At 65.1% G+C, this 13330-nt stretch overlaps 1 protein-coding gene across 7 annotated transcripts in view; it reads right to left on the bottom strand.

Moving 5' to 3' along the window:
• Window positions 1-13330, bottom strand: part of RIPOR1 (RHO family interacting cell polarization regulator 1) — a 38676-nt gene that overhangs the window by 10580 nt on the left and 14766 nt on the right. For 6 of the 7 annotated variants that reach the window (XM_068166574.1, XM_068166575.1, XM_068166573.1 and 3 more), the window contains 8 exons: window positions 5085-5211; window positions 2875-3024; window positions 2460-2538; window positions 2155-2178; window positions 762-815; window positions 454-606; window positions 309-372; window positions 191-234 (listed from right to left, as the gene is read on the bottom strand). In XM_068166574.1, the coding sequence (XP_068022675.1) occupies window positions 191-234; window positions 309-372; window positions 454-606; window positions 762-815; window positions 2155-2178; window positions 2460-2538; window positions 2875-3024; window positions 5085-5185 (669 nt within the window). In that variant the 5' untranslated portion in view covers window positions 5186-5211. Of the gene's footprint in view, window positions 1-190; window positions 235-308; window positions 373-453; window positions 607-761; window positions 816-2154; window positions 2179-2459; window positions 2539-2874; window positions 3025-5084; window positions 5212-10671; window positions 10744-13330 lie in introns of those variants that run through there. The other variant, XM_068166576.1, reaches the window with a different exon arrangement.

Below are 13330 nucleotides of genomic sequence, written 5' to 3'. Positions count from 1 at the left end.
AGCTGCAGGAGATGCATCACCAGGCTGGAGGACACTCCCTGCGTGTCCCCAGGCACAGCTAGGACCATGCTACCCACCACCGCCCTGCAACATGCCCTCCTCCCCAGTAGCGCCCACCTACACCCCCAGGCATCCCAAAGCCCACCAGGCAGGGAGAAGAGCAGATGCCAACCCGGCCTGCGCCACCAACCTCGTACTGGTCGCCAGCACAGAGCCGGGCGAAGCCTGCCAGTCCTGCAAGAGAAGGCAGAGGGCATCAGCGGGTGGCCGGCGGCGGGCAGCGGGCAGGGCTGCGGCGGGCACCTCACCTTTCATGCGCACGTGGAACTCGCCCAGCTGGCTCTCCAGCTCGCTCTCCAGCACACACATGTTCTGCGGGCACACAGCAGCCATCAGCAGCCGCCCGGGGCCGTGGCACCCTGGCAGCCCCGGCCGGCCCCGCCGGGCGCTCACCTCTGTGTACTCCTTGTAGCCGCGGCTGGCCTCGGCCAGGCTGTCTCGCGCCTCGCGGCTGCCCGGGGAGCCACTGCTGTACGCCCGAACCATGTTGTGGGCACCGTCCCGCAGCCGCCGCTGGATGCAGTAGGCCTCGTACAGCTCATCGATCTGTGGGCACAGGCCTGATCAGTGCCAGCCTGGGCACAGCACTGCTGGCCCAGGGATGTGCCCAGGTTGTCCCCAGGTCACCCCAGTGCCCAGCTCTCACCCCAGTGCTCAGCTCTCACCCCATGCCCAGCCCTCACCCTGTGCCCAGCTCTCACCTTGCTGGCATGGAACTCCAGGCGCCGCAGGAAGCGTTCGATGGCCTTCACTTGCTGCAGAGGCAGAGAGGATGCTGTCAGCCTCCCTGCAGAGGAGCAGTGGGGCAAGATGTGCCCTGCTGCGTGCCCATGCTGTGACTGGCATGGGTCCTGGCCAACAGCCCTGCCTGGGAGGTGCAGGGTGGCAGCTGGAGGTGTGCGGAGCAGAACCTGTACTTGCAGCCATCTGCTGCAGCACTCTCCAACCTCCCTCATTCTGGAGGGGCCAGGTCCCAGGGTACTGCTTAAGGTCTTTATCAGTGGTGTGGACAAGGGGATTGAGGGCACCCTGAATCAGCTTGCAGGTGGCACCAAGTTGGGTGGCAGAGTTGATCTGCTGGAGGGCAGGGAGGGTCTGCAGAGGGCCCTGGCCAGGCTGCATCCATGGCTGACAGCATTTGTGTGAGTTTTAACAAAGCCAAGGGCTGGGTCCTGCTCTTGGCTCACAATAACCCGAAGAAAGCCCCAGGCTGGGGGCAGAGTGGCTGCAAAGTGCCCAGCAGAAAAGGAGCTGGGGGTGCTGGGTGACAGCAGCTGAAGATGAGCCCAGGGGGTGCCCAGGTGGGCAAGAAGGCCACCAGCAGACTGGCCTGGAGCAGCACTGGTGTGGGCAGCAAAAGCAGAGCAGGGATTGTGCCCCTGGAATGGGCACTGGGAAAGCCACAGCTTGAATCCTGGGTTCAGTTTTGGGCTCCTCACTCCCAGGATACTGAGGAGCTAGAGCAGAGAAGGGCAAGCAAGGTGGGGAAGGGTCTGGAGAAGAGGGCTGGGGAGGAGCAGCTGAGGGAGCTGGAGGGGTTTGGTGTGGAGCAGAGGAGGCCGAGGGAGACCTCCTTGCTCTCTACAGCTCCCTGAGAGGAGGCTGGAGCCGGGTGGGGGTTGGACTCTTCTCACATGCAACAAGTGACAAGATGAGAGGAAGTGTTCTCAAGTTGCCCCAGGGGAGGTTTAGGTTGGTCATGAGGAACAATTTCTTCCCCAGAAGAATTGTCAAGGCCTGGCCCAGGCTGCCCAGGGCAGTGGTGGGTTCTCCACCCCTGGAGGGGTTTCCAAGCAAAGCAGTTCTGTGATCCCCACCTCAGAGCTAGCTCAGGCTCAGTGCTCACCACTAGCAGCTTCTGTTTGCAAGAGGAGGGTCCCAGGCCCCTGCCTGCCTCTGCTTCATCCCCTGCCCCTGCTTCATTCCCTGCCCAGAGCCACCCTGCCCACAGAGCCCTGATACCACCCCGCAGGGACTCTGCCATGGAGGGGACAGGGACAGGCAGTGGGGGCAGTGCAAGGGGAGGGGGCTGGCAGCAGCACATCCCAGGCATGGGCAGACAGGGAGAGACAGGACAGCAGCCACCTCGCTCACCTTGTCCAGGTCGTAGAGAAAGCCCTGGAGGAGAGAGAAGAGGGTGAGAGGCAGTGCAGAGCCAGCTATGCCCACCCGAGCAGGGCCAGCACCCAGCGCACCCCGGCAGGCATGGGCAGCACCCAGGGCTGGAGATGCATGGCAGCAGGACAGGAGGCCCCTGCAGCCCACCACCAGAGCCTGGGCTGCCCTCTGCTGTGCCAGGCTCCACCCCAGGACATCGATGCACAGTGAGCTCCTCCAGCCATGCCCACAGTGCCAGCTGCCTGCCCCTGCCCACGAGTCTCTTGCCAGGCCACACTCACCAGGCGCGAGTTCCGCTTGGACTCACGGATCTGGGTGCTGAGCTTCTCCAGTTCCAGCTGGTGCACCTCCAGGTAGGCTCTGGATGCAACCACACCACAGAGGTCAGGCTGGGATGCCACATCCAGGACTCCTTGTCACCCACAGACCTCCCCAACCTGGCACCCCTGGCTCCACCTCCCCACTCCTCGCTCCGGCACCCAGGTGAGGGAGCTCACTTGTGCCTCGGCGTGGGACACAGTGGGGCCCGGGACCCCACACAGCTCCAGAACCCTCAGACACTACACCTGGGAGATCTGACACGTCCCTGCCCGCTGGGAGCAGAGATCTGCCGCCCCCACTGGTGGGAAGCTGTCCTCTGCCCCCGGGGGCTCCCTGCCCGCAGCCCCCTGCCCCCAGGCAGCACCAGGCACTCACGTCAGGCCCTTCTTGAGCGCTTCGTAGACCTCGTCCAGGCGGTTGGGCTGAGGCACCTTGGGGGGTGGGGACTTGTGGGACATGGAGAACATCCTACTGACCCTGGAGCCAGCCTTGCGGGACACAGTGGGGGTGAAGGGTGAGAGGTTCCTGGGGAGAGAGGCAGACAAACCCTGCTGGGTGCCCCAGCCTGCCTGGCACCTTGTCCTGAGACAAGAAGGAGCTCTGGGATGGCAGCTTGGTCCAGCTGGACCTGCCTGCCTCCCCCAGGGCTTCCCAGAAGGCAGAGTCCCTGGGTGAGATGGGTCCTGGGGCTGGGCACTGTTCTCTGCACTGCCCCAGCTCATCTGGCTGCCCCTAAGCCACGGCAAGGACCAGGAGGAACACATGAAGCTGGTGGTGAAGAGCAGGGACTGAAGCCTGTCTCAGTGGGGTCAGCAAGGCTGGCCCTTGGGGTAGCCTCTGGGGAGCTCTGGGGGTCTTAGGCACCGGCTGGAGAGAGCAGAGGTAAATAGTGCTGGCATCAGCCAGAGCCAAGCTACATTCCCAGAGTGCCCATGGGGACATCTTCAGCCCTGGCCACCTTCTGAAGGGGCCATGCTCAGCTCCATCCCCAGCACCACAGGTTAACAGGGGCACCATGGCAGGATGCCACCATCACCTTGCTGCCCTGCTACCATGAGCTCCCTGGGCCAGGCTGATGCCAGGGGGTGGCAGCATGGCAGCACCCTGGGGCCATCAGCTGCGTCACCCCAGCACACAGGGCAGCAGGGGGCAGGGACATCCTCACTGGTGCTAAGCCTCTCCAGAAGCCACCAAACCCACTGTATGAGCTGCCTGCTGCCTCCACCTGCACATCTACCCCAGCCCCCCAACCCTGGGGACTCCCCGGGGCAGCCTGCAGTGAGGCGGCGCCGATCCCCTCCCTTCCTGCCCTGTGCCCAGCCAGCACCACCCTGCTCCCAGCCCTTCCCTTCCTGCTCCCAGCACATCCCAGGACACACCACAGGCTACTCAGTTCTCAGCCCAGCCTGCACCTCCCATCCTGTGCTGCTCTTCCCAGGAGTGGCCAAAAGACTTCCCTGAATTATTGGTGGGGAGCAGCAAATGCCTTGGGCTCCTCCCCAGCCAGAGCCAGGGGTAAGTGTCTGACTTCCACCATCCCTCCCCATTCCCAACCTCCAGGACCCCTGGAGGCATCTCCCACAAGCAGCTCCCCACCAGGCACTTGGCTCCAGCCAACCAAAAGTCCTCCTTCTTCCCTGTCCCCTCAGGCACCCCCAGATCCCACAGTGTGGCCTGCAAGGTGACACTTGGCCCAGAGGCCAGAGAAGACCTGGGGACATGCACTGAGCAGGGCTGGAGGTCTGCTTCCAGGCATGGGGAGGCTCTTCCCGAGCTTGTGCCCACCCAGTGAAGGTGCCCACAGCCTGGCAGGGCAACTTGGCATTGCCTTCTCCAGCCACATGGCTGGGAGATGGCTCTCAGATGAGACCAGGAGAGCCTGCCTGGGTGCTGGGTGGAAAGCATTAAAATGTTTCCACAGGCCAAAGCCATGGAATGCCCAAGTCCCAGGGACCACCTGAGAGGGCAGCCAGGAGCCAGGGACAGGTGTGAAGCGTGGCAGCACATGGGGTGCTCCTCACCAAGGTGAGGTTCAGCAGGGAGGAGGAGGAAGGCTGTGATGGGAGCAAAGCAAGACAGAGAAGAGGAGCAGGGAGCAGCTGCTCCTCACCACACAGCTGAGGGGCAGCCCAGGACACCTTTCAGCAGCAGGTTTGCAAGGAGCTGGAGAGGGCCCTGAGCCCCCCAGCCTCCCAAAATAGCAGGCACAGGACGTCAGAGCCATCCAGACACACTTCAAAGCTACCCCAGCTCCTTCACCACACCCACAGCCACCGAGAGCTGGCCCCAGGAGCATGAGCTACACCTCCATGCTGTGGTGGCTGCAGGGTCCTCACCTTGCCCTGGTCAGGGCACAGCTGGGGGTGGGGTGAGAGGCTCTGGCTCCCCTGTGGCCTCGGGGCTCCCTGCAGCCCTCTGTGCTGGCCCCCCACCGGCTGGCACTAAGGTCCCCGGAGGAGGTGCTGGGATAGGGTGGGAAAGGCACCTCGGGAGGGGCAGCAGCCGCCCGCCCCCCACCCCCGAGCCTGCCCTGCGTGTCCCGGGGGCAGCGGCCCGGCGGGGGCAGCCTAGGGCCCATGACGCACCTGAGCGGCCGCTCGGGGGCGCAGTTGACTCCGGCGAAGGATTGGCTCCTACTGATCCTGGGCACCAGGGCGCGACGCTGCGGGCGCACGGACAGCGACATCGTCGAGGGCGACCTGCAGGGCCTCCCTGCGGGCACAGCACAGCCAGGTCAGCAGCGTGGGGGCACACGACTGGGCACAGCTTCTGCTGCCACCCAGGATGCCAGCCGCCGAGCCAGGCGGTCCCAGAACCCGTGGGAGGGGAGCCTGCCCTCCCTGCCAGCCCAGGACACTCCTGCTGGCACCGAGGATGCAGGTCCCTTGCTGGCCCACAGCGATGGTGCCAGTGTCCTGCCCTGGGTGAATCACAGAATGGTTTGGGGTGAGAAAGCCTCCCCAGGATCATCCAGCCCAGCACCAACCCAACCCCTCCATGGCCACCAGCCCCTGGCCCCAAGTGCCATGGCCACAGGGTTTTGGAACACCTCCAGCCATGGGGACTCCACCACCTCCCTGGGCAGCCTCTGCCAGGCCCTGACCACTCTGGCAGCACAGAAATTTTTCCTACTCTCCAACCTAAGCCTCCCCTGGCACAATTTCAGGCCCTTTCCTCTCCTTCTATCCCCAGACACCAGGGAGCAGAGCTCAACCCCCACCTGGCTCCAGCCTCCTCTCAGGGAGCTGTAGGGAGCAAGGAGCCCCAGGGAGAGGCTGATGCCTAGTGCCTGTCATGGCCCTTCCAGACACAACCATGGCAAACCCTCTGCTGTGCCGCAGTCTGGCCACCCCCTCCTGAACCTTGCCTTGTCCCATGTCCCACACTGCCTGTGCCACCCTGTTGCAGGGGCAGGAAGGGCGTGGGGGCAGACCCAGCTGCCCAGCCCTTTGCTTTCTCCTGGTGCCAGCAGCCAGGAGGGAAACCCAGGGCAGCAGAGGGCTTTGTGAAGTCCCCTGCTTGTCCAGGAGCTTGGCTTTGGGGAAGGAGAGGTTGAAAAATTCCCTGCTGGACCCTGGAGAGTCCCCATGGGCAGCATGTGTCCGGCTCCATGACTAACCCCAGCCCTGCCCTTTGCTCCTGGCACTGCCAGGGATGGTGCCAGGAGCCCCAAAAACCTCTGCTTGTCCCTGCCTGTCCCCATGGTGGCTGGTGCAGTCGATGCCAGCCAGAACTGAGCAGCTTTCGGAGTCCTGGGGCCTGGACCCTAGTGCCAGCCCACGTCACAGGGAGCATCACTGCAGCCCTGCCCAGGGCCTGAGGAAGGCAGCCCAAAGCACAAGGCAGGGGAGTCCAGGGCTCCTCCTAGCCCTGTGAGACCTGGCAGTGTCAGCTGGGCACACTGAGGAGCCCACTCCTCAGGACAAAGCCTGATGGATGCTCCACTTCATCTCAGCCACCGTTGATACCAACTTGGTGCCACCGACCCTGCCAGCTCCCAGAGCCCAGCCATGGGAGCCAGGAGCCACCACGCACCAGGCCACTGGGTGCCCAGTGGGCACGAACCCTGCCAGGGAAGGCCAAGTGGGCTGCTGTGGGTGCAGCTTCTGGAGCTGGAAGATGAGCCTCAGCTACCCAGCCCCAACCACCTCCCTACTCCCTAAGGGGCTTTTTCCTCCCGCCCAGCACAACCGGCAGCAACCCCTCTGTCCCAGCAACACCAGGGACAACATGGGGGCACTGGCACTGCCAGAGCTCCCATCACCACCCCCATTCCTTCCCCTGGCACAACAGAGCTGGGCAGCCCACTGCAAGCAGCCCTGCCTGGCACACACCTGCCTGGCCGCTGGTGGCCCTGGGCACCGTGGGTCCTGCTGTCCCCCAGCTGTGCTGTCACCTACCCCAGCTCTGCTCTCACCTCCCCCCGGCCCTGCTGTCACCTCCCCCAGCCCTGCTGTCATCTCCCCCAGACGTGCTATCACCTCCCCCCAGCCCTGCTGTCACCTCCCCTATCCATACTGTCACCTCCCCCAGCCCTGCTGTCACCTCCCTCCAGCCCTGCTGTCATCTCCCCCAGACGTGCTGTCACCTCCCCCAGGCTTGCTGTAACCTCCCCTATCCATACTGTCACCTCCCCCAGCCATGCTGTCACCTCCCCCATCCATGCTGTCACCTCCCCCCCAGCCCTGCTGTCACCTCCCCTATCCATACTGTCACCTCCCCCAGCCATGTTGTCACCTCCCCCATCCATGCTGTCACCTCCCCCAGCCCTGCTGTCACCTCTTCCAGCCCTGCTGTCACCTCCCTGCACACAGTGCTGGGGCTGGGGGTGGCAGTGCCCGGGAGGAGCTGAGGCCATTGGAGTCAGAGCTGGGCACCAGCAGTGCCTCCCATGCCAGCAGGGCCAGGCTGCAGAGGGTCCCTCAGCTGCCTCCTCAGCACACGGGGCCCAGGCTGAGCCCCCGGAGCTGCTCTGTGGGTCCTGCCACCTCGGTGTCCCTCCAGTCTCCAGGACAACCCTGTCCCAATTAAGCTCATTAGGAGGAGCTGTAATCCCTGGCAGCCGGCTGAGCCGCAGGGCCTGGGCAGATTACCCCTGGCAGGGCTCTTTAATCTGTTCCCCACCGAGCAGGGCCCAGGGCACCGCTGCTGGCTGTCCCACGTGGACGTGACAGCAGGGAAGGTACCCACCAGGCTCCGTGGGGCTGCCCACGCCTGGGGCAGCTCACAGCCCACAGCGAGGTGAGCACAGCAACACCAGGACATCCAGCCCCGGCCCTGCCCCAGCCCACCCTGCCCTCTGGGGACACGGGGCAGGGGCTAAAAAGAGTCACTCAGGCAGGCACCTGCACTGGGGAGGATGCTGGGGGTGACAGAGGGGAAGGATGCTGGGGGTGGCACAGGAGGAAGGATGCTGGGGGTGACACAGGGGGAAGGATGCTGGGGGTGACACAGGAGGAAGGATGCTGGGGGTGGCACATGGGGAAGGATGCTGGGGGTGACACAGGGGAAGGATGCTGGGGGTGGCACATGGGGAAGGATGCTGGGGGTGACACAGGGGGAAGGATGCTGGGGGTGGCACAGGGGAAGGATGGTGGAGGAGACAGGAGAAGGATGCTGGAGGTGACACAGGAGGAAGGATGCTGGGGATGGCACAGGGGAAGGATGCTGGGGGTGACACAGGGGGAGGGATGCGGTGGCACAGGGGAAGGATCCTGGGGGTGGCACAGGGGGAAGGATGCTGGGGGTGGCACAGGGGGAAGGATGCTGGGGTGGCACAGGAGGAAGGATGCTGGGGGTGGCACAGGAGGAAGGATGCTGGGAAGGCACAGGGGGAAGGATGCTGGGGGTGGCACAGGGGAAGGATGCTGGGGGTGACACAGGGGGAAGGATGCTGGGGGTGGCACAGGGGGAAGGATGCTGGGGTGGCACAGGAGGAAGGATGCTGGGGGTGGCACAGGAGGAAGGATGCTGGGAAGGCACAGGGGGAAGGATGCTGGGGGTGACACAGGGGAAGGATGCTGGGGGTGACACGGGAGGAAGGATGCTGGGGGTGGCACAGGGGAAGGATGCTGGGGGTGACACAGGGGAGGAAGGATGCTGGGGGTGACACAGGGGAGGAAGGATGCTGGGGGTGGCACAGGGGAAGGATGCTGGGGGTGGCACAGGGGGAAGGATGCTGGGGGTGACACAGGGGGAAGGATGCTGGGGGTGACACAGGGGGAAGGATGCAGGGGTGGCACAGGAGAAGGATGCTGGGGTGGCACAGGGGGAGGGATGCAGGGGTGGCACAGGGAGAAGGATTCTGGGAATGACATGGGAGGAAGGATGCTGGGGTGGCACAGGAGAAGGATGCTGGGGGTGGCACAGGAGAAGGATGCTGGGGGTGACACAGGAGAAGGATGCTGGAGTGGCACAGGGGGAAGGATGCTGGGGGTGGCACAGGAGAAGGATGCTGGGGGTGACACAGGGGGAAGGATGCTGGAGTGGCACAGGGGGAAGGATGCTGGGGGTGGCACAGGGGGAAGGATGCTGGGGGTGGCACAGGAGGAAGGATGCTGGGGGTGACACAGGAGGAAGGATGCTGGAGTGGCACAGGGGGAAGGATTCTGGGAATGACATGGGAGGAAGGATGCTGGGGTGGCACAGGAGGAAGGATGCTGGGGGTGGCACAGGAGGAAGGATGCTGGGGTGGCACAGGGGGAAGGATGCTGGGGGTGGCACAGGAGAAGGATGCTGGGGGTGGCACAGGGGGAGGGATGCCGGGGGTGGCACAGGGGAAGGATGCTGAAGATGGCACAGGAGGAAGGATGCTGGGGGTGACACAGGGGGAAGGATGCTGGGGGTGACACAGGGAGAAGGATTCTGGGGATGACATGGGAGGAAGGATGCTGGGGTGGCACAGGGGGAAGGATGCTGGGGGTGACACAGGAGGAAGGATGCTGGGGGTGACACAGGGGAAGGATGCTGTGGTGGCACAGGAGGAAGGATCCTGGGGTGGCACAGGAGAAGGATGCTGGGGGTGACACAGGGGAAGGATGCTGAGGGTGACACAGGGGAAGATCTGAGGGAGACACAGGGGAAGATGCTGGGGGTGTCAATGTGCCCCCAGCATAACTCCCCAGGAGAGTGCAAGCTATCCCCAGCTGCTCACCCAGACGACCCTGCAGAGGCTCCTGCTGCCACCTGCCCTATGCTGCCACCTGAGGCTGCTTCTCCAGCACATGGAGCAGTGCCAGGCTCAGTGGCTGGTGCCAGCACCACAGCTCTGTGCTCCAGTCCAGGGACACAGCTCTTCCCCAAACCCCTCCACGACACACTGCACTGCACTGCACCAGATCGCTGACAGGATGGGTTTAGACCTGAATGGCAGCAAGGGACATGCTGCCAGCCAGCCCAGTGCCCAGCCCCAGGCACTGCCAGCGCCAGCCTGTCTGCCACAACACCCATCACCTCCAGGCCTGGCATCCTGCAGCCCAGCCCCTTTGCCAGCACCCCAAGCCCCCTTTGCAGAGGGGGACACTGTGACCCTGGCTCTGCAGGAGCAATGCTCCAGGAGCCCCAAGGATGTTGGAGCCAGGCATGGGCAGTCAGTGAGCTGGGTGCCCGAGGGCAGAATGAAAGAGGGCAGGCAGGGTGTGGGGTCTTGGCTCCTGGCACGCTTGGGAGGTCAAACCCCGGGAGGGCAAAACCTCGGCACGGTGCATTCCTGACATTACTGAGATAAGAGGTACCTGGTACGGCCCTGCCGCCAGCAGCGCGGGGGGCACCGGCGGGGCCAGTAGCATCTACCCAGCCCCAGGAGCCAGGAGATGGCACCGGGCAGAGCAGCACACTGATGTCCCTGCCACATGCTGAGCCCCAAACACATCCCTCCCTCTGATGAGGAGCCCAAAATGTCCCATCCCACAACGTCCTGCTCCAAAATGTCCTGCCCCAAGGGTCCTGCCCCAAGGGTCCTGCCCCAAAGGTTGCGTCCCAAGCATGCTGCTTCAAATGGCCTTCCCCAAAGTTCTTGTCCCAAAGGTCCTTTATCAAACGTGCTGCCCCAAATGTCCTGTCCCAAAGGTGGTGACCCAGAAGTACTGTTTCAAAGGTCCAGCCCCTGCCAGCCCCCCGCCCTTAATTAGAGTTTCGGTGCTAACGAAGCCGCCTCCCGACCCAGCTTTTCACCTCGCTGTGCCTGCGCTGCAGCTCTCCCGCAGCCCTCCCGCAGCCGGAAACGCAATCCTGGGCGTCCGTCTGTCCGCCTGTTCCCAGCCAGCGCTGCCCGCGGGGCAGTGCCCAAGAGGGCAGAGCAGCCAGCTGTGCGCAGCTGGGTGGGCAGCGCGGCGGAGCGGGTGCCGGAGCCCACTTTGGGGCTCTCCAGCCCGGGCTCCCGCTCGCGTCCCGCCGCCCGCCCGGTGCTCCGGAGGTGATTGGGATCCCAAGAATGCTGGCGGAGCGCGGAGGGGGCAGTCGGACCGGCTGGATTGGTCCCAGCTGGTTTCTGTTTCCGACACTCAGACAGCAGCCCCAGGTCGCTGCGGCGGCTTTATCAACGCTGCCCTGCTCGGAGACGCCCCGGCCCGGCTCCCCCCGAGCCCGGCCACGCAGCACTGGCACTGGGGGGGTCTGACCAGCATCTCCAGCAACGCCACGCACCGTGCCGGCTGCTCAGCACCCCTCGCCCCGGGGGACCAGTATCCACGGACACCCCCAAAGCGCTTCCCAAGGAGTGGCCGTGAGGACTGGGCTGTGGTCCCCATGCTGGTAGCACTGCGGCCCCCTCCCTGGGCACAGCAAGGGGACAGGGCAGCAAGGACCTGGCATGGTGGCAGGGTCTATCCCGCCCGCGGCTCGGTCACCTGAGGCCTATGTGGCAAGCGGGGGGTGCTGCCAACCCCACCCCGGCGGCACGACCCACCCACCCCGGCGCCCAATGGCACCCTTGGGTGAGCGTCCCGTGGGCACACGGCGGGGATGACCTCGGGAGCCTGCGAACGCGGCCCGCTGGCGCCAGCCCCCGCGGCGCTGCTCGCTGTTTGGACAGCTGCGGCCCCGCTGCCGTGACCCCGCCGCCGCCCCGGCCCCCCGCCAGCCCCTTCCGGCCCCGGGCCCCCTCCCGCTGCGGGCTGCAGCAGCTCTGCCGTCCCAGCGCCCCTCGGCCCGCCCCGGCACAGAGGCCAGGAGCACCCGGGCACCAACAGCATGGCACTTCAGTCACACAGGGCACCCGGGCACTGACACCATGGCACTTCAGTCACACAGGGCACCCAGGCACTGACACCATGGCACTTCAGTCACACAGGGCACCCGGGCACTGACACCATGGCACTTCAGTCACACAGGGCACCCAGGCACTGACACCATGGCACTTCAGTCACAGGGGGGGCACCCGGGCACCGACACCATGGCACTTCAGTCACAGAGGGGGCACCCGGGCACCGACACCATGGCACTTCAGTCACAGGGGGCACCCGGGCACCGACACCATGGCACTTCAGTCACAGGGGACACCCGGGCACTGACACCATGGCACTTCAGTCACAGGGGGCACCCGGGCACCGACACCATGGCACTTCAGTCACAGGGGACACCCGGGCACCGACACCATGGCACTTCAGTCACGGGGGGCACCCGGGCACCGACACCATGGCACTTCAGTCACAGGGGGGGCACCCGGGCACCGACACCATGGTAGTTCAGTCACACAGAGCACCCGGGCACCGACACCATGGCACTTCAGTCACACAGGGCACCCGGGCACCGACACCATGGCACTTCAGTCAGAGGGGACACCCGGGCACCGACACCATGGCACTTCAGTCACAGGGGACACCCGGGCACGACACCATGGTAGTTCAGTCACAGAGGGGGGCACCCAGGCACTGACACCATGGCACTTCAGTCACAAGGGGCACCCGGGCACCGACACCATGGCACTTCAGTCACAGGGGGCACCCGGGCACCAACACCATAGCACTTCAGTTACAGAGGACACCTGGGCACCAGTGCCATGGCAGTTCAGTCACAGGGGGCACCAACACCATGGCATGCTGTCACAGGGAGCCTGGGGTGCCTCTTCCCTGCCCCCTCCATGCTTTGCCTCTCCTCCAGGCAGGCCTCTGGCACCTCCTCCCCATTTGAGACCTTTTGGAGGGGGTGGGGGCCAGATCAGTCAGGGAACAACATCCCAAGCTGCCTGGGACCCCACAGGGACAGAAGCCCCTGGCCATGAGGTGGCATCCCCCAGCCGAGCAGGGGACGGTGGTACGGGCGCTGGCAGGGTCCTCTTGGCCCCACAGCGGAGGGCACAGTGCCGGGCACGGTGGGCAGTGTCCACGCTGGCGGCCCCGGAGGCGGGCTGGCTCCTCGGCCGAGCGGGAGGGCGGCAGGAAAGGGAAGGAGCTGAGCGGGAAGAATGGCAGGAAGTGCTGATTTACCCTGAGTGTCCCTGAGGAAGGGCAGGGCACGGCTCCGGCACAGTCCGGCCACCACCCCAACACCCACCCAGGGGCTCCCAGCTGGCAGCCAGAGGGGGACACCAGCCCCAAACTGGGACCCAGGGGGGTGGCTACAGCTGAGGCCAGGGGTTCCCCAGAGCCTGGCCGAGCTCAAGCCCAACCTGCCTCCGAGGATGGCTCCTGAGAACCAGCCCAGGACCACCATGGCTCAAAGGGGTCCTCCCTCACCTCCCCAGCGGCACAGGAGCACCCAGCCAGGCTCAAGAGGCCTGGAGAGTCACCTCCACACCCTGCCAGACAGGACTGCAGCTGGGCCAGGGGCACCAGACCCTGCTCCTGAGTGGGCTGTGACCCCTCTCAGTGGTGCTGAGCAGAAGACAGGGCTC

The sequence above is a fragment of the Melanerpes formicivorus genome, unplaced genomic scaffold (genome assembly GCF_026170545.1).
Source record: "Melanerpes formicivorus ecotype bairdi unplaced genomic scaffold, bMelFor1.0.p_v2 SCAF_102, whole genome shotgun sequence".
Classification (NCBI taxonomy): Eukaryota; Metazoa; Chordata; class Aves; order Piciformes; family Picidae; genus Melanerpes; species Melanerpes formicivorus.
Note: the sequence above shows the minus strand (reverse complement) of the source record. Positions and strands in the feature narration are given on the sequence as shown.